A 20,713-nucleotide genomic window follows, 5' to 3' on the forward strand; every position below is an offset into this window, starting at 1 on the left:
AGGGTAGTACTGGTTTGTGATAGGTTTCGCCGGTTTTGTTGCATTTCAGAAGCGAATGCCCGTTGGGATTTTATATGTAAGTTAGGCATAGAATGATCCGTCTTCGGCGGCTGGTTTTCCTGATCCTTGGAAGAACCATTAATTTCAACACTGTGTACCAGTCAGAATTTACTGTTCTACGTTGTTCTAGTGATACGATATAGAGTTGCGAATTATAGTTCATTTAAGTGATCGCTCCTTTTAGTTTCGTTCCGTAATTGGAACTAGTTCCTTTTTTGATTTCGTTACCCATGTCAACGCCGTTCATTTTCATCTCAGAGTTTGGTACAATATATCATTATAAACAGAAGAAACCATAGACCAAGAAATGTATAGACGTGGAACTAATAGACCGAAAGAGCTGGAAATATTTCTCGCAGTTCTTTAAAGCGATTAGTTGCAATGAACTAGGTCCACCCGTATCTACCCAGCTCTAGTACATACGACTGCGATATGTTTACTCCATTTGCTTGGAAATACTTCGTGTGCAGGCTACTTTTTTGGATTTGGCTCATCTTGGAACACCTATACAGTCTACTGCTGTTTGATTTCAAGTTCATACCATAAATACATGATTCATCACCTGTCACGATGTCATAGACTTGTTTAGAAGCACCGCGATCGTATTTTTTGAGCACTTCCATCAACCAATCGAAACAAGCCTGGGACCAACGCGAAGAAAATTTTTTGACGGAGGTTTCCGGAACAAAAACTGATTTTGGACGCCTCTCACGAAATTAGTAAAGGAGTGAACTAAGACCTTGGTTGAATTCACCATACTCCAATTCACCATGGTGAATTCTGTATGTCGTACGAGCTCTATTGATCGATTGAAATGCATTGTATCAGCTGATTTTTATACCCTCCACCATAGGATGGGGTATATTAATTTTGTCATTCCGTTTGTAACACATCGAAATATTGCTCTAAGACCCCATAAAGTATATATATTCTGGGTCGTGGTGAAATTCTGAGTCGATCTGAGCATGTCCGTCCGTCCGTCTGTTGAAATCACGATAACTTCCGAACGAAACAAGCTATCGACTTGAAACTTGGCACAAACAGTTGTTATAGATGTAGGTCGGATGGTATTGCAAATGGGCCATATCGGTCCACTTTTACGTATAGCCCCCATATAAACGGACCCCCAAATTTGGTTTGCGAGGCCTCTAAGAGAAGCAAATTTCATCCGATCCGGCTGAAATTTAGTACATAGTGTTAGTATACGGTCTCTAACAACCATGCAAAAATTGATGTAGGTTGAATGGTATTGTAAATGGGCCATATCGGTCCACTTTTACGTATAGCCCCCATATAAACCGATCCCCCGATTTGGCTTGCGGAGCCTCTAAGAGAAGCAAATTTCATCCGATCCGGCTGAAATTTGGTACATGGTGTTAGTATATGGTCTCTAACAACCATGCAAAAATTGGTCCACATCGGTCCATAATTATATATAGCCCCCATATAAACCGATCACCAGATTTGATCTCCGGAGCCCCTTGGAAGAGCAAAATTCATCAGATTCAGTTGAAATTTGGTACGTGGTGTTAATATATGGCCTCAAACACTCATTAAAAATTGGTCGAAATCGGTCCATAATTATATATAGGCCCCATATAAACCGATCCCCAGATTTGATCTCCGGAGCCCCTTGGAAGAGCAAAATTCATCCGATTCGGTTGAAGTTTGGTACGTGATGTTAATATATTGTATCCAACAACCATGCAGGAATTGGTTCATATCAGTCCATAATTATATATAGCTCCCTGGCTATATATAATTGGCTGTTAATGGCTTAATAAATAGAATAAATGATGGTACTATTACGTATAATTATTCACATAATTGAGCATTTACTTAAACAACTTACCCCCATTATCATGAAGCTCCGTTAGTGCTACGTTAGCTAACGAACTTTTAAACCGTGATATCTACATATCTGTCATCTTGCGTATATATTCCATATGCCAGTTAGAAACTTAACTGCTGAAAATTTTTCAGTTAAAGTTAACCGGAGAAAAGATATTTCCATTTTTCTTTCTGTTAACTGGCAGTTAAAGCCTAACTGAGCTACATGAAAATGGCCGTTAAAAGAATATGTAGTGTAACGGTAATTCTGAAAAATTTTCCGTTAACGAATATATTTCTCAAATATTTCATTATAATTGTGTTAAATTAATGACATTAACATATTATGTTTTAAACAAATGCTTTATTATACCTCATTCATATTACACTTCCAGAATCGACTTTAACTAGATTCCAAGAAGAATCCAAGTCCCTTAAACAACCTACACATAAAAAAAATTTAACGAAAATTTTTCCAATTAAAGACTTAATTGAGTTTTAAAATCGAATATCAATTAAAAATTTAATTGCTTCAACAATTTTTTAATTGAAACAAAAATCGATCACAAAAATTAATAGTATAAATTTATTTTTTAATTGATCAATTAATCTCGTGATTGAATCAGAAAAAAAATTTTCTGTGTGTACATTAATATCTATTTTAATAATACTTAATTATTGCGTCTAATCTTATTTAGATGAATATATTAACATTAAGTTGTTAACAATAAGTAGTTATTTTTCAAGCTTTGATATATCTACAAAAAAGTGATTATATCCCAGCAAAAAATTTGGATGTTCTTTCAAAGGCACAACTTTAAAAGCACTTCCAGAAGATGCACTTCCAATGATGTTCTTTATTTTAGTTTTTTATAACTTGGTTTTTTCATACTTTTAATGGGTAATTTTAACTTTTTTTGTTAAGTTAAAAACAGAGTAAGAATTCATAAAATAATACAAATCATTTAAATTTTGTCGTAAAAAATGCTAAAGCCAATCTGAAAAAATTGTGCATTTTTGAAAATATTTTAGATCAAACGTTTTCGACAAGCGTTAGAATTCATTAAAAATTATAAAAATTATTTGTTTGACAAAATATCACAGAATATTTTAATTTACATCCAAAACATTGAATTCGGAAATGATGCAAATTCAGTGTAACGGCTGTTGAAATGGGGGACTTCCGTCCTATGACAAGCCCACGTTAAATTCATCGCTTCTACGTCAATTTTGCACCACTTCCGGATCCAAAAAGTACATTTTCATTAATTTTTTGGCGACGCTTTTTTGCTGGGATGCTTTAAAAGCACTACTTATTTCATGGCCGAAGGTAAGCCTGGGGTGAAGGACTTTCCTTCTAGGACATACGTATGTAAATGTAATCCGGAGCGATGCCAATTAATAAGTGGTTATTAATTTTTAAATAGACTTACCAACAAGATTACCGGGTAATGGAGAGAAACAACCCATCTACACCCTCAAAAAAAAAATCGCTTCTGTAACATATACCCCAAACACATTTTGCTTCAAGCATATATATTTTCAGGATTGGTCCAAACATATTATGTTTCACCTTAAGGCATACACTGGTAGTAAACAATTTTAATGAAATTGTCTTTGTGTGGATATATTTTTAAGGCGCCAATTGGTTACTTCCATTATTTTACTTGCAGCATACTCTCTAGGCCTCTATTTCTACATACATATATATTTATAGGCTATTTCCAAATTAATATATGTTTGCATGTAAGTATATTATATTTACAAATATTTTATGTCCCAAACATAATATGTTCTAACATATTAACATATATGTGCCAAACATGTTATGTTAGTTTATGAACATTATATGCTTGCACTTAAAAATATTGTGTTAAAAAATTTGAGTTCCAAACATATAATTTTTACACCCAAACATATGAAAAGCAGTCTTTTTCATCCGTGTATGTAGAATTTAACTATGACACTTTAATTTAGTCTCGCCAATGGATGAAATACAACATATCGAAATCTTAACAGTATTTGCACCCAAAATGTTACCCTTCACCAATGGAACCAAAATATAAAACACAATCTTTCACTATTGTCAATTTTTAAATTCGAATTTATTTTGATGGTAAAACATTCTTTTTTGAGTGCATTTATCTTTCAATTTTCTTGATTTACGTTTCTGCGTTCGTTGGGCAAATTCCTTGGGATGATTAAACTTCATGTGTTGATACACTCCCGATCGATATCTAAAGGATTTGGAGCAAATTTTACACTTGTCAACATAATTATTGGTCTTGGCTTCATCGGAGTGTGTTAGATACACATGATGATCTAACTTTGTTTGTGATTTGAAACATTTACCACACTCCTTGCATCCAACAGTTTGAGGGTCTAGATGAAATGATGCATGCATTTGAAGACGAAATCGGTATTTGATCCTCCGGCCACAACATGCAATAAAGAATTCATCGGAAGGATGTTCTTTCTCAAAGTGTTTCTTTACACTAATAATATTTGGATATTTCTTGGGACATAGGTAACAATCCAAATAGGGCTTCCATTTGGCTATTATGGCATCCATTTCACTTGAGGATTTTCTTTCTTGTGAATCTTTTTGTTCTGATAATAGATAGTTAGAACCATCTGAGTCATGGGTTTCCTGCTCAAACTTCTCATCATATTCATGTAAAATAAAGTGATCATCCCCACCACCGGCTGTAGTATCTTCCATATGATAGGCTTCCCCATTTTCTTGCGATTCAATATTCTCATTGATTTGAAACCCATTGTAGTAGTGAGTGCTTTCTCCATTATTTTCCATACTAGTTGAAAATTGAATTGAACAGTCTGTGACAATCAATTGTCCAAGACCAAGGTCATTTGACGGGGTTGGTTTAACCTCAATTAGTTCATCTTCTGGATCATCTGGTATTGTTATTACATTTGTAGATTCCTCGACCTTTATCGAGCTCGTCTCCAGGAACACTTGTGATACTGTGGGCTCAGTTATTGGACTTGCCGGTTGTTCTTCTTCACTGATTAAATTGTCCAGTAACAGCAATACTGTTTGTTGGAAGGTATTGAAATCCGATATGTGACGCCAACACTCCATACACAATACAGAAATAGGATTTGAAGATCTACGTTCAGCTTTCAAATACTAAAATCGATAAACCCATATAGTCATCATTGGTGGAATTTCGCAAAAACACATACCTTTTCATGGAAATATTTTTTGGTGATATTATAGATCTTATTGGGATTACCCTTGGCATCACATAATCGTAAACTGTCATTGCTACTCTTTCTACATAATCGGCATATATTCGACATGATCACAGACCTTAAGAATAAAGTAAATAGAGAGAGAGAGAGGATATGAAACACGATATGAATCAATTGTAAACGTCTTACAAAAATAGGTCTCGACATAGATCCTGAGAGGTACTCAAACGGAAATAATTAGTATTTATTAGAACTAATGAATATGGTTACAATCAAGCCGATATTCAAAAAAGGGAACAACCAATTATGTGAAAACCATCGAGGATAGTCTTTATCAGTTTATCAATAGCTGGCAAACTTTACTCCCGAATACTTAAAACCTGAAGTTGTACAAATGCTTGAAAAAGATCAATGTAGGTCTGAAACCTAACCGGGGAACTCAGACATAGTGTAGCCACTAGGTCTGGCACCCGGAATAAATCCCATTCCGGGATTTTCGGGACGGGATTAATCCCGTCCGGGATCTCGAAAAACTAGTTGCAATTTGTGAAATTTGTGGATTTTAAGCATTAGTTATTAACAAATTGGAACCTTCATTCAGTGCAAACAGCCTCTAGATTTCATACACCCTCACAAAAAATCGTTTCTGTAACATATACTCCCAAACCTATTTTGCTTCAAGCATATAAAATTTTGGGTATTGCCCAAACATTTATATGTTTGATCTCTTCCAATATATAATATGTTTTAAAGCATATTGGTCTAAACAATATATGTTTGGGTAGTCTAAGTTCCAAACATTTTGTATTGTTGCATCCAAATTCAATAATGTTGTCTTCCAAAAAACAATATGTTATTATGTGAACATATGTATAATATGTTTAGAAGCATTTTGCATCCAAAAATATTATATGCTTAAAAAAAATTTTCCCAACAATATTGTGCTCAAAATTTTATTTATTTATTTATATATTTACAATCATAATGAATTATGAAAATAAACAGGTAATATAGGTGCTAACAACATAGGTTTTCGACCTGAAGGCTCAAAATTTTGTTTCTGCCTAATTGTATATTCCCCCACATTTTTCTCACTTCCACGAGATTTTTTAGTTCTTAGCACCTTTTTCTGTAATACAAACATTGTAGAAGAAATTATTCAATTGTATGATTTTTTTATTTTAATTTCACCTTTTGCCGGACGGGGATTCGAACATCGGACCACACAGTTTGTAAGGATCAAAGAAGTAGCTGATCAATTGCCCAAGGAAAAATAAAATATTAATTTTGTAATAACAAGCAACAACCACCAACTTAATTCAATATCGCTCCCTGTTAAATAGCGCTCCAAGCTACTAAACACATATATGTTTATAGGCTATTTCTAAATTAATATATGTTTGCATCCAAGCATATTATATTTACAAATATTGTATGTCCCAAGCATAATATGTTCTAACATATTAACAGATATGTCCCAAACATGTTATGCTAGTTTATGAACATTATATGCTTGCACTCAAAAATATTGTGTTTAAAAATTTGTGTTCCAAACATATAATTTTTATAGCCAAACATATGAAAAACAGTCTTTTCCATCCATGTACCCCTACCCATATTTAGTTAATAATCATTTATGGTACACCTTGAGTAAGAATTTATTGTACATGAGGTTTTCTATAAAAAACACAATTTCATCAAAAATCGAAGTAAACGATAAGGTCCTCCGTTGAACAATGAGCTCATGTGAAATGGAATTCGTAAGTAAGATAGCGATATTAAATTTCTCTTTAATTTATTTTTGTGACAATGTTTTGTTCTGCTTTTGTACATATTATTGAGTTGGACTAATATGGCGTTCTCACCAAGCATGTTTTAGGGATTGAAATGTTTTCCCTCTATAAATATTTCAAAACGAGTCGTTTTCCCCATACAAAAAATCAAGTTCAAAACAAAAGTTTTCCTCCAAAAAAAAAAAAACACGTCAGTTTTATAATTTAAACGCCCCCAAATTTGGAATATGCTCCGACTAAACATAATCTTTCCAAAATATATGTCAAATTATTAAAATAAATTTCATAGAAAAAACGAATAAACAAAGGCTTTGAAGAACTTGAAAATAAATTAAAATTTTTCCCCTTACGATCGCGGTATTTATTTGAACAAAAGGTGCGTATATTTGAATTTAGAGTAAATGGGAATTTCGACTTTCCATGGCAACCATCAAACTAATGCGCTTTACAGACTATCAGTTATTCCGGACGGAATGTCGGTGTTTGTAAAGAATCTTACAGTGTGTCGGATCGATACGAATTGTCGGCGATGACTAAATAATCGGTAAATGGGTTATCGATCCCATAAACATGCAGCAGTATCGCACTGAAAAAACAGGGAACCCACCAGGAAAGACAATTTTAGTTAATTGTTGAAAAATTTGATTAATTGTAGAAAATTTTAACTAAACAGTATTATAAACGCAGATGTCGCTCCGATTTCGCAAAAACAAGTACAAAATTTTCGAAAAATTTGAGAAGATTTATCAGACAAAATTATTATTTTTCACTTATTAAAGAAAATTTGGGTTTGAAGGAAAAAAATTGGAGTTCAAAATTGCAAAAATGTTTTTAGTGCCATACGAAGTTCAAAATTTACAAATATTAGGGAATTCTGTACTATTTTGTGGGAGCCACGAATTTAGTTCATCTTTATACTTCAATTGTGTATAATTTTTTTTTCTGCTTTAGTTAAGTTAACTTAGGTTCGCAAAAAATTGTTAATGGCATGGAAACTTTCTTAAAACGTAATAATTCCATGAACTAAAAGAGAATTAAATCAGCTTTAGTGAAATATAGGGTTCACTTTTTTTTGAGTGCGATTATGCCTTCGGACTTAACTTATAATGTGCACAATATATGTTCGACACAAGCTCTGTCGTCCGGAATAACTGATAGTCTGTAAAGCGCATAAAGCATCTCAACTCGGCGTGAACGGTGACATGTTGTGGAAAAACGAATGAGGAAAACGAGTCAGTGGGAACATAGCATAAATGCTCGTTAAGTACAATAGCAATTTGAAATTGATTTTTAATGTATTCTTTCTTATATTCTTTTGTTATTAAAATTGAATGAAACAAAATTAATTTAATGTACAACTATTTTAGGCCGTGTAGATTGTTATTACACCCAGAGAAGGAATATGATCACCTCAAACATGTTTTAAGAGCAAAATGTTATTTTTGGGTGGTGACCATGTAACATGGTTTTCGCAACCATGTTATTTTCTCGGTAATCAAGTATCTGATTTCGGCAAACATGTTACATGGTCACCATACAAAAATAACATTTTGCTGTTGAAACATGTTTGAGGTGATCATATTCCTTCGCTGTGTGTACTCAAAATATTTAAAGAATCTGGAAAAAAATCCCGGAATTCTATAGTTTGAAATCCCAAATCCCGGGTTTTATAAAAATCGATCCCGAATGACAGCCCTAGTAGAGATCAACCGAAGCGGTTTTTTTGGTCGAAGCCTATGTTCGCAAAAAAGCAATAATCGGGCGAAGCCTAACATTTTTGTAAAATTTGCAATTAAATAAGTTTGGAATGTTTTAGTTCAATATTAACATATTTCATTGAACAATGGCATAAAAAAAACAACAATAATGAGACTTAATGCCATAATCAGTCCATGTTTTATAATAATCTTTAGTGTTTGTAGACTTTTTGGTATTCAAAGTTTTGAAATCCCAAATCCCGGGTTTTATAAAAATCGATCCCGAATGACAGCCCTAGCAGAGATCAACCGAAGCGGTTTTTTTGGCCGAAGCCTATGGTCGCAAAAAAGCAATCGGGCGAAGCCTAACATTTTCGTAAAATTTGCAATTAAATAAGTTTGGAATGTTTTAGTTCAATATTAACATATTTCATTGAACAATGGCATAAAAAAAAAAACAACAATAATAAGACTTAATTCCGTAATCAGTCCATGTTTTATAATAATCCTTAGTGCTTGTAGACTTTTTGGTATTCAAAGTTTTGTACTTATATATTATAATGACAAAAAGTTTTCTTTTGTATATTTTCTTCATGCAAACACCATCGTTTTTTCAGGAAAAAAATGTCCCGATAGATAAAAATAAAACACGTCCCCAAAGATAAAAGACTATCCCGCTAGAACTTGTAAAACTCTTGCATATGGCTGGTTTTTGCTGTGATATTCAAAGTTCGCTAACGTGATCTCTCTTGGTTTTAATTAGTTCACGTTACCGCAGTCACTGTATAATGAAAATGTAAACTCAATATACATTTGCTTTCAGAGCTAACCAACCCCTAACTAAACCCACTGTGCTTTGTTGTTAAAGTGACACAGAGAACAGCAACATGTGTGTGACGCACACAGTACGACAATGCAAACAAAAAGTCAATGAATACTGAAATTACCAAGGCAAAGAAAAGAAAACACACAAAAAGTGTATAATGAAAATAAAGAACTTATGGATTTAATACTCACTTAAAAATGTTTTTGTTAAATTAAATCGAAATATTTTTTATTTAATCTACGTTAAAATAATTATTATAAAAAAATTGTGGAACAACACTAAGAGGGACAACTAAACCGTATGCATGGTGCGAATGTACTAAATTTGTGTACACTTAGTTTGATTTAACGCATAGCGTGAAGCAACCCCACACAGTTCAAACTGTACTTCACAGAGTACATTACACCGACATGAGAAACATTGGCTTGTGGTTAAAGAGGAGAGGATAAGAGAGGAAATCAGACAGTAAATATTTCTACATTGCTCTTTGCCTTCATCCCATGCATATAACATCGACTGTGAATATTTTACATACATACGCCTCCATGATAGATAATTTATCTCACAGTTGTTGTGTGTATATAGCTTATGCTTCTTAATGGTTAAAATAAACAATACAAAAATGTACAATTGAAACGTATGGATAATCTGTTCTCTTCTTCATTTTTATTCGTGAATGCATTTTTTTGTAGAGTTTTACACATAAAACGAGCACCAGTAGTGTGTTTGGAGTTAAAATACAAAGGCACAGGTTTACGAAAAGTATTTTTAATTTTCAACTCAGCACATGGGTTACAACTTTCGATTAAAAATATAAGTTAATTAATTAATATAAACTTTTATTTTTAATTAAGATTAATATACTTATAATAATAACATACTAATTGTTTAATTAAATAATGTTCCTTATTTATATTATTTAATATTAATGTCGTTTAGATATACCCATTGAATTTAGAATACAATATTTTCTTATGGTTCTTATCTGACAAATAAAAAATTCAACAAGTATATACGACCGTAAGTTCGGCCAGGCCGAATCTTATGTACCCTCCACCATGGGTTGCGTAGAAACTTCTACTACAGACTCTCATCCACAATCGAATTACTTGAGTTGCGGTAACACTTGCCGATGGCAAGGTATCTTAAAACTTCTTAACACCGTCTTCTCAATTGTGAGTTTGTCCATATTAAACAAAAAACAAGTATATACAGCAGTAAGTTCGGCCGGGCCGAATCTTAAATACCCACCACCATGAACCAAATATTAGGGTTTCCTTTGAAATTTCAGGAGGGCTTGAGGACTTGAGGACACAACCCGAAGATAAATTTAAAGATTTCACCTATGAAGACTATATCAGATTCTGGATTTATAAGAACCATTTTTGTTTGAGGTTTAGAGGAATCATTAACATCTCTTGTAAGTGTGCAAGAAAATTAAAAAATAACGTCTTGATTTGAAATCTTAAATCTGTAGAAGTAAAATCTGGAAATTTTACATTGAGTTTCAAGCAATTTTCATGATCAGTGCGCCTTCTACACCCTCAAGAAATGAAGTCGGTCTATATGGAGGCATTACCAAATGGACCGATAAAAACTTAATCCGATACACGTTTTTGTGAGCCTAAAATACCAGAATATTTACAATTTCAGGCATATCAGATAAAAACTACGGTTTCTAGAAACCCAAGGAGTTAAATCGGGAGATCGTTCTTATGGGGGCTATACTAAAATATGGACCGATACTCACCATTTTCGGCACACCTCTTTGTGACCCGAAAATACCTCTAGATTTCCAATTTCAGGCAAATAGGATAAAAACTTCGGATTCTAGAAGCCCAAGACCCCAAATCGGGAGATCGGTCTATATGGGGGCTATACCAAAATATGGATCGATACTCACAATTTTTGGCGCACGTATTTGTGGTCCTACAATACCTCTAGATTTCAAATTTCAGGTAAATTGAATAAAAACTGCGGTTTCTATAAGCCCAAGAAGTAAAATCGGGAGATCGGTCTATATGGGGGCTATACCAAAATATGGATCGATACTCACCATTTTCGGCACACCTCTTTATGGTCCTAAAATACCTCTAGATTTCCAATTTCAGACAAATTGGATAAAATCTACGGTTTCTATAAGCCCAAGACCCCAAATCGGGAGATCGGTCTATATGGGGGCTATACCAAAATATGGACCGATACTCACAATTTTTGGCGCACGTATTTGTGGTCCTACAATACCTCTAGATTTCCAATTTCAGGTAAATTGAATAAAAACTGCGGTTTCTATAAGCCCAAGAAGTAAAATCGGGAGATCGTTCTTATGGGGGCTATACTAAAATATAGACCGATACTCACCATTTTCGGCACACCTCTTTGTGACCCGAAAATACCTCTAGATTTCCAATTTCAGGCAAATAGGATAAAAACTTCGGATTCTAGAAGCCCAAGACCCCAAATCGGGGGATCGGTCTATATGGGGGCTATACCAAAATATGGATCGATACTCACAATTTTTGGCGCACGTATTTGTGGTCCTACAATACCTCTAGACTTCAAATTTCAGGTAAATTGAATAAAAACTGCGGTTTCTATAAGCCCAAGAAGTAAAATCGGGAGATCGGTCTATATGGGGGCTATACCAAAATATGGATCGATACTCACCATTTTCGGCACACCTCTTTATGGTCCTAAAATACCTCTAGATTTCCAATTTCCGACAAATTGGATAAAAACTACGGTTTCTATAAGCCCAAGACCCCAAATCGGGAGATCGGTCTATATGGGGGCTATACCAAAATATGGACCGATACTCACAATTTTTGGCGCACGTATTTGTGGTCCTACAATACCTCTAGATTTCCAATTTCATGTAAATTGAATAAAAACTGCGGTTTCTATAAGCCCAAGAAGTAAAATCGGGAGATCGGTCTATATGGGGGCTATACCAAAATATGGACCGATACTCACAATTTTTGGCACACATATTTGTGGTCCTACAATACCTCTAGACTTCCAATTTCAGATAAATTGAATAAAAACTGCGGTTTCTATAAGCCCAAGAAGTAAAATCAGGAGATCGGTCTATATGGGGGCTATACCAAAATATGGACCGATACTCACAATTTTTGGCACACGTATTTGTGGTCCTACAATACCTCTAGATTTCCAATTTCAGGTAAATTGAATAAAAACTGCGTTTTCTATAAGCCCAAGAAATAAAATCGGGAGATCGGTCTATATGGGGGCTATACCAAAATATGGACCGATACTCACAATTTTTGGCACACGTATTTGTGGTCCTACAATACCTCTAGATTTCAAATTTCAGGTAAATTGAATAAAAACTGAGGTTTCTATAAGCCCTAGAAGTAAAATCGGGAGATCGGTCTATATGGGGGCTATACCAAAACGTGGACCGATACTCACCATTTTTGGCACATCTCTTTATGGTCATAAAATACCTCCAGATTTTAAATTTCAGGCAAATTGGATAAAAACTACGATTTCTATAAGCCCAAGACCCCAAATCGGGAGGTCGGTTTATATGGGGACTATATCAAAACCTGGACCGATATAGCCCATCTTCGAACTTGACCTGCCTGCAGACAAAAGACGAGCTTGTGCAAAATTTCAGCACGATTGCTTCATTATTGAAGTCTGTAGCGTGATTACAACAGACAGACAGACAGACAGACGGACAGACAGACGGACAGACGGACATCGTTATATCGTCTTAGAATTTCTCCCTGATCAAGAATATATATACTTTATATAGTCGGAAATCGATATTTCGATGCGTTACAAACGGAATGACAAACTTATTATACCCCCGTCACCATTCTATGGTGGTGGGTATAAAAAAGGCCGAATAAATACGTATATAATTCAGTTTGACAAAATTTTCTATAGAAATAAAATTGACTATAGAAATAAAATGTTGGTAGATTGTTTTTGGGGATCGGCTATATATAACTATAGACCGAATTGGACCAATTTGGGCATGGTTGTTACCGGCCATATACTAGCGCAATGTACCAAATTTCACCACGTACCAAATTTCAACCGGATCGGATGAATTTTTCTCCTCCATGAAACTCCTGAGATCAAATCTGGGGATCGGTTTAAGAGGGGGTTATATATAATTAAGACCGGTATGAACCAATTTTTGCATGGTTGTTAGAGATACTAACACCACGTACCAAATTTCAACAGGGTCAGGTGAATTTTGCAATTCCAATGGGCTTCGGAGATCAAATCTGGGGATCGGTTTATATGGGGGCTACATATAATTATGGGCCGATATGGACCAATTCCTTCATGGTTTTTGGGACACCATAAACTAACACCACGTACCAAATTTCAACCGAATCAGGTGCATTGGACCAATTTTTGCGTAGTTATTAGAGGTCACATACTTACACCATATTCAAAATTTCAACCGGATCGGATGAAATTTGTTTCTCTTACAGACTCCGCAAGCCAAATCGGGGGATCGGTTTATATGGGGGCTATATATAATTATGGACCGATACGGGCCAATTTTTGCATGGTTGTTAGAGACCCTATGCTAACACAATGTACCAAATTTCCACCGAATCTGATGAATTTCGCTCCCCCAAGAGGCTCCGCAAGCCAAATCTGAGCGTTGGTTTATATGGGGGATATACGTAAAAGTGGACCCATTTTCAATACCATCCGACCTACATCAATAGCAACTACTTGTGCCAAGTTTCAAGTCGATACCTTGTTTCGTTCGGAAGTTAGCGTGATTTCAACAGACGGACGGAATTGACTCAGAATTTCACCACGATCCAGAATATATATACTTTATGGGGTCTTAGAGCAATATTTCGATGTGTTACAAATGGTGGGGGTATATTAACTACTTGTTCCAAGTTTCAGGTCGATAGCCTGTTTCGTTCGAAAGTTAGCGTAATTTCAACAAAAGGCGTTCGGACACCACTTGATCGGAATATATATATACATAATGGAGTCTGAGAGCACCATCCTATGGTGGAGGTTATTAAATATAGCCTTGTATGCTAAAATCATTAGACGCTTCGATAACACTAGCCACCAGTCGTTTTGTGAATTGGTTCTAGCATAATTATACCCTTTACCACTACTGTGGAACAGGGTATAATAAGTTTGTGCATTTGTATGTAACGCCAAGAAATAATTGTCATAGACCCATCTTTTAGTATACCGATCGGCTTAGAATTAAATTCTGAATCGATTTAGCGATGTTCGTCTGTCTGTCTGTCTGTCTGTCCGTCCGTCTGTCTGTATATGTAATTTCGTGCACAAAGTACAGGTCGCAGTTTAAGTCCGATCGTCCTCAAATTTGACATAACGTTTTTCTTCGGGTAGAAGACAATCGCTATTGATTTTGGAAAAAATCGGTTCAGATTTAGATATAGCTGCCATATATAGTTATCACCGATTTGATCATAATTCACGTATTTATGAACCGACGTTCAAATTTTGTACATCTGAATATTTTGTCAGTCCCGTAAAAACTGCCAAATATCAGCTAAATCAGTTCAGATTTATATATAGCTCCCACATATATCTTCATCCGATTTGGACTTATATGGCCCCAAAAGCGAGAGTTTTGCCCTGATTTGCTTCAAATTTTGCACAACGAGTACGTTTAATGGTATCGTTAATTGTGCCAAATTTAGTTGAAATCGGTTCAGATTTAGATATAGCTCCCCTATATATCTTTCGTCCGATTTTGACTTATATGGCTTCAAAAACCAGAGTTTTGCCCTGATTTAATTAAAATTTTGTACAAGGAGTATGTTTAATAGTATCGTTAGTTGTGCCAAATTTAGTTGAAATCGGTTCAGATTTAGATATAGCTCCCATATATGTCTTTCGACCGATTTGAACTTATATGGCCCCAAAAGCCAGAGTTTTGCCCTGATTTGCTTCAAATTTTGCACAACAAGTACGTTTAATAGTATCGTTAAGTGTGCTTAATTTGGTTAAAATCGGTTCCGATTTAGTATAGCTCCCATATATATCTTTCGTCCGATTTGAACTTATATGGCCTCAAAACCCAGAGTTTTGCCCTGAGTTGCTTGAAATTTTGCACAAGGAGTACATTTTATAGTATCGTTAATTGTGCAAAATTTAGTTGAAATCGGTTCAGATTTAGATATAGCTCCCATATATATCATTCGCCCGATTTGGTCTAATATGCCCACAGAGGCAAAAGTGCTACTCTGATTTACGTGAAATTTTGCAGAGGGAGTAGAATTGAACTTGAAACTTTGCACAGGCAGTAGAATTAAGGTTCTGCATATGCGTGTTTATTTTGGTTGAAATCGGTTCAGATTTTGATATAGCTCCCATATATATCTTTCGCCCGTTTTTCCGTCATATGACCACAGAGGTCAAAGTTGTTATCCGATTTACGTGAAATTTTGCACAGGGAGTAGATTCAACATAGTAACTATGCATGTGAAATTTGATTGCAATCGGTTCAGATTTCGATATAGATTCCATATATATGTTTTTCCTATTTACGGAAAACTGGCCGAAATACCTACATTTTCCTTATCAAATCGCCACTGCTAAGTCGAAAACGTATCAAAATGACTCAAATTTTCCTATTACTCTATTACACATCTATCGACCGATAAATCATAAATACACTTTTGCGATGTTGCCTCAAAATTGGTTCATATTTAAATGTTTCCCCTATTTTTTATACCCTTCACCACTACTGTGGTACAGGGTATAATAAGTTTGTGCATTTGTATGTAACGCCAAGAAGGAGTAATCATAGACCAACCTTTTAGTATACGGATCGGCTTAGAATTAAATTCTGAGTCGATTTAGCGATGTCCGTCTGTCTGTCTGTCCGTCTGTCTGTCCGTCTGTCTGTCCGTCTGTCTGTCTGTCTGTCTGTCTGTCTGTTGATGTATTTTTGTGTGCAAAGTACAGCTCGCAGTTTTAGTCCGATTGTCCTAAAATTTGGTATAGGGTCCTGTTTCGGCTCAAAGATGATCCCTATTGATTTTGGAAAAAATCGGTTCAGATTTAGATATAGCTGCCATATATATTTTTCACTGATCTGGTCATAATTGGCGTGTATATCAACCGATCTTCCTCAAATTCCGTACATCCCAATATTTTATGAGTCTCGAAAAACTTGCAAAATATCTGCAAAATCGGTTCAGATTTAGATATAGCTCCCATATATAGCTTTCGCCCGATTTACACTCATATGCCCACAGAGGCCAATTTTTTGCTCCGATTTAGTTGAAATTTTGCATAGGGAGTAGAATTAGCGTTGTAACTATTCGTGCCAAATTTGCTTGAAATCGGTTCAGATTTGGATATATCTCCCATATAAAGCTTTCGCCCGATTTACACTCATATGACAACAGAGGCCAATTTTTAACTCCGATGTAGTTGAAATTTTGCACAGGGAGTAGAATTAGCATTGTAGCTATGCGTGCCGAATTTGGTTGAAATCGGTTAAGATTTAGATATAGCTCCCATATATATGTTTTTCTGATTTCGACAAAAATGGTCAAAATACCAACATCTTCCTTGTAAAATCGCCACTGCTTAGTCGAAAAGTTGTAAAAATGACTCTAATTTTCCTAAACATCTAATGCATATATATCGAGCGATAAATCATAAATAAACTTTTGCGAAGTTTTCTTAAAATTGCTCCAGATTTAAATGTTTCCCATATTTATACCCTTCACCACTACTGTGGTACAGGGTATAATAAGTTTGTGCATTTGTATGTAACGCCAAGAAGGAGTAATCATAGACCAACCTTTTAGTATACGGATCGGCTTAGAATTAAATTCTGAGTCGATTTAGCGATGTCCGTCTGTCTGTCTGTCCGTCTGTCTGTCCGTCTGTCTGTCCGTCTGTCTGTCCGTCTGTCTGTCTGTCTGTCTGTCTGTTGATGTATTTTTGTGTGCAAAGTACAGCTCGCAGTTTTAGTCCGATTGTCCTAAAATTTGGTATAGGGTCCTGTTTCGGCTCAAAGATGATCCCTATTGATTTTGGAAAAAATCGGTTCAGATTTAGATATAGCTGCCATATATATTTTTCACTGATCTGGTCATAATTGGCGTGTATATCAACCGATCTTCCTCAAATTCCGTACATCCCAATATTTTATGAGTCTCGAAAAACTTGCAAAATATCTGCAAAATCGGTTCAGATTTAGATATAGCTCCCATATATAGCTTTCGCCCGATTTACACTCATATGCCCACAGAGGCCAATTTTTTGCTCCGATTTAGTTGAAATTTTGCATAGGGAGTAGAATTAGCGTTGTAACTATTCGTGCCAAATTTGCTTGAAATCGGTTCAGATTTGGATATATCTCCCATATAAAGCTTTCGCCCGATTTACACTCATATGACAACAGAGGCCAATTTTTAACTCCGATGTAGTTGAAATTTTGCACAGGGAGTAGAATTAGAATTGTAGCTATGCGTGCCGAATTTGGTTGAAATCGGTTAAGATTTAGATATAGCTCCCATATATATGTTTTTCTGATTTCGACAAAAATGGTCAAAATACCAACATCTTCCTTGTAAAATCGCCACTGCTTAGTCGAAAAGTTGTAAAAATGACTCTAATTTTCCTAAACATCTAATGCATATATATCGAGCGATAAATCATAAATAAACTTTTGCGAAGTTTTCTTAAAATTGCTCCAGATTTAAATGTTTCCCATATTTATACCCTTCACCACTACTGTGGTACAGGGTATAATAAGTTTGTGCATTTGTATGTAACGCCAAGAAGGAGTAATCATAGACCAACCTTTTAGTATACGGATCGGCTTAGAATTAAATTCTGAGTCGATTTAGCGATGTCCGTCTGTCTGTCCGTCTGTCTGTCCGTCTGTCTGTCTGTCTGTCTGTCTGTCTGTTGATGTATTTTTGTGTGCAAAGTACAGCTCGCAGTTTTAGTCCGATTGTCCTAAAATTTGGTATAGGGTCCTGTTTCGGCTCAAAGATGATCCCTATTGATTTTGGAAAAAATCGGTTTAGATTTAGATATAGCTGCCATATATATTTTTCACTGATCTGGTCATAATTGGCGTGTATATCAACCGATCTTCCTCAAATTCCGTACATCCCAATATTTTATGAGTCTCGAAAAACTTGCAAAATATCTGCAAAATCGGTTCAGATTTAGATATAGCTCCCATATATAGCTTTCGCCCGATTTACACTCATATGCCCACAGAGGCCAATTTTTTGCTCCGATTTAGTTGAAATTTTGCATAGGGAGTAGAATTAGCGTTGTAACTATTCGTGCCAAATTTGCTTGAAATCGGTTCAGATTTGGATATATCTCCCATATAAAGCTTTCGCCCGATTTACACTCATATGACAACAGAGGCCAATTTTTAACTCCGATGTAGTTGAAATTTTGCACAGGGAGTAGAATTAGCATTGTAGCTATGCGTGCCGAATTTGGTTGAAATCGGTTAAGATTTAGATATAGCTCCCATATATATGTTTTTCTGATTTCGACAAAAATGGTCAAAATACCAACATCTTCCTTGTAAAATCGCCACTGCTTAGTCGAAAAGTTGTAAAAATGACTCTAATTTTCCTAAACATCTAATGCATATATATCGAGCGATAAATCATAAATAAACTTTTGCGAAGTTTTCTTAAAATTGCTCCAGATTTAAATGTTTCCCATATTTTTTTACTAACATTGTGTTCCACACTAGTGCATTAGCCGACTTAAATTTTAAGTCTATAGATTTTGTAGAGTCTATCAAATTCTGTCCAGATCGAGTGATATTTAAATGTATGTATTTGGGACAAACCTTTATATATAGCCCCCAACACATTTGACAGATGTGATATGGTATCGAAAATTTAGATCTACAAAGTGGTGCAGGGTATTATATAGTCGGCCCCGCCCGACTTTAGACTTTCCTTACTGGTTTTTTTACTAACATTGTGTTCCACCTCAGCGCATTAGCCGACTTAAATGTAAAATCTATAAGTATTGCATAACTCTGTACAGATCTGCTCAGATATACAGAATATATGTGTATGGATTCATATAGCATCCAACACATTGGACGGATTTGATATGGTATCGAAAATGTGGACTTACAAAGTGGTGAAGGGTATAATATAGTCGGCCCCGCCCGACTTTAGACTTTCCTTACTTGTTTTTCTCATTGATTTTGACCTACTAAACACGAAAATGAGTTTTAAAAAATTTTCTGTAGATTGGTTTTCGAGATACAAATTTTTGAACTTTTTTTTTTAATTTTTGGAGGTACACTTACAATTTTGAGCATATCTTTCGTCTTCTTTGACCTATTTGATCCTACTGCTACTCTAATTAAAGAAAATTGAGCCGTCCACAACTCATTCTCGGAAAACTTTCAAATCGGGTGAGTAGTTTGGATGTTGGCGGCTTAAAAAGGTTAAAAAACTGCGTTTTTTGGTAAAAATGTGGCAGAAAAAAAAACCATATAAAAATTCATATAAAATATAAAACACGATGCTAACAGCTATTTTGGTTTTTTACGTATAGCTGATATTTTTACAAAGAAAATACGCCTTACTTAACAAAATCTTACAACAAATAGCGGACTTATAATTTTTTTTGGTAAAAGACCGAAAAGACCAAATCAACGCCCAAAAATTATTGGTTTAAATAATAAATATGACAAGTGTTTAATATTTTGTATTGTATCCTTTAGCGTTTGTTACACGCAGAGAAGGAAATGATCACCTCAAACATGTTTCAAAAGCAAAATGTTATTTTTGTATGGTGACCATGTAACATGTTTGTCACTAAAATGTTATTTTCTCGTCAAATATAACCTGCTTGCCGAAATCAGATACATGATTTCCGAGAAAATAACATGGTTGCGAAATCCATGTTACATGGTTGCGAAAACCATGTTACATGGTCACCATGTAACACAAAAATAACATTTTGCTCTTAAAACATGTTTGAGGTGATCATATTCTTTCTCTGGGTGTACAGCGTGGAGTCTCTTTGACATTGAGTGGGCTAGGGTTTTCGTGAAATTTACGGAAATTCAGCTCCATATATCAATAAGGCCTTTGGGAGTTCCTTTGCTAGAAATGTTAAAGTTCTTCAAGTTTGTTTTGATGTATATCCATAGGGATTCATTTGGATTCAAGTTCGGGCTCTGTGGTAGCACGGATCTTTCATTTAAGGTATAATACGTATATATTTACTTGGTATTTTCCATATCGTTTCACAATTTTTATACCCTTCACCACTACTGT

The 20,713-nt window shown here is 35.0% G+C and overlaps 2 protein-coding genes across 4 annotated transcripts in view; both read right to left on the reverse strand.

Annotated features, from left to right (window-relative positions):
• The window catches only part of LOC142228796 (transcription factor grauzone-like), an 84,830-nt gene that overhangs the window by 25,532 nt on the left and 38,585 nt on the right, over nucleotides 1-20,713 (reverse strand). The window lies entirely within an intron of this gene.
• LOC142228795 (uncharacterized) overlaps nucleotides 3,966-20,713 on the reverse strand; it is a 53,316-nt gene continuing 36,568 nt past the window's right edge. For 2 of the 3 annotated variants that reach the window (XM_075299315.1, XM_075299313.1), the window contains exons 2-3: nucleotides 5,098-5,224; nucleotides 3,966-5,041 (exon numbers count right to left, since the gene is read on the reverse strand). In XM_075299315.1, coding sequence (XP_075155430.1) covers nucleotides 3,977-5,041; nucleotides 5,098-5,214 — 1,182 coding nt within the window. In that variant the 5' untranslated portion in view covers nucleotides 5,215-5,224 and the 3' untranslated portion in view covers nucleotides 3,966-3,976. Of the gene's footprint in view, nucleotides 5,042-5,097; nucleotides 5,225-9,613; nucleotides 9,750-20,713 lie in introns of those variants that run through there. The other variant, XM_075299314.1, reaches the window with a different exon arrangement.

The sequence above is a fragment of the Haematobia irritans genome, chromosome 3 (assembly GCF_050003625.1).
Source record: "Haematobia irritans isolate KBUSLIRL chromosome 3, ASM5000362v1, whole genome shotgun sequence".
NCBI lineage: Eukaryota > Metazoa > Arthropoda > Insecta > Diptera > Muscidae > Haematobia > Haematobia irritans.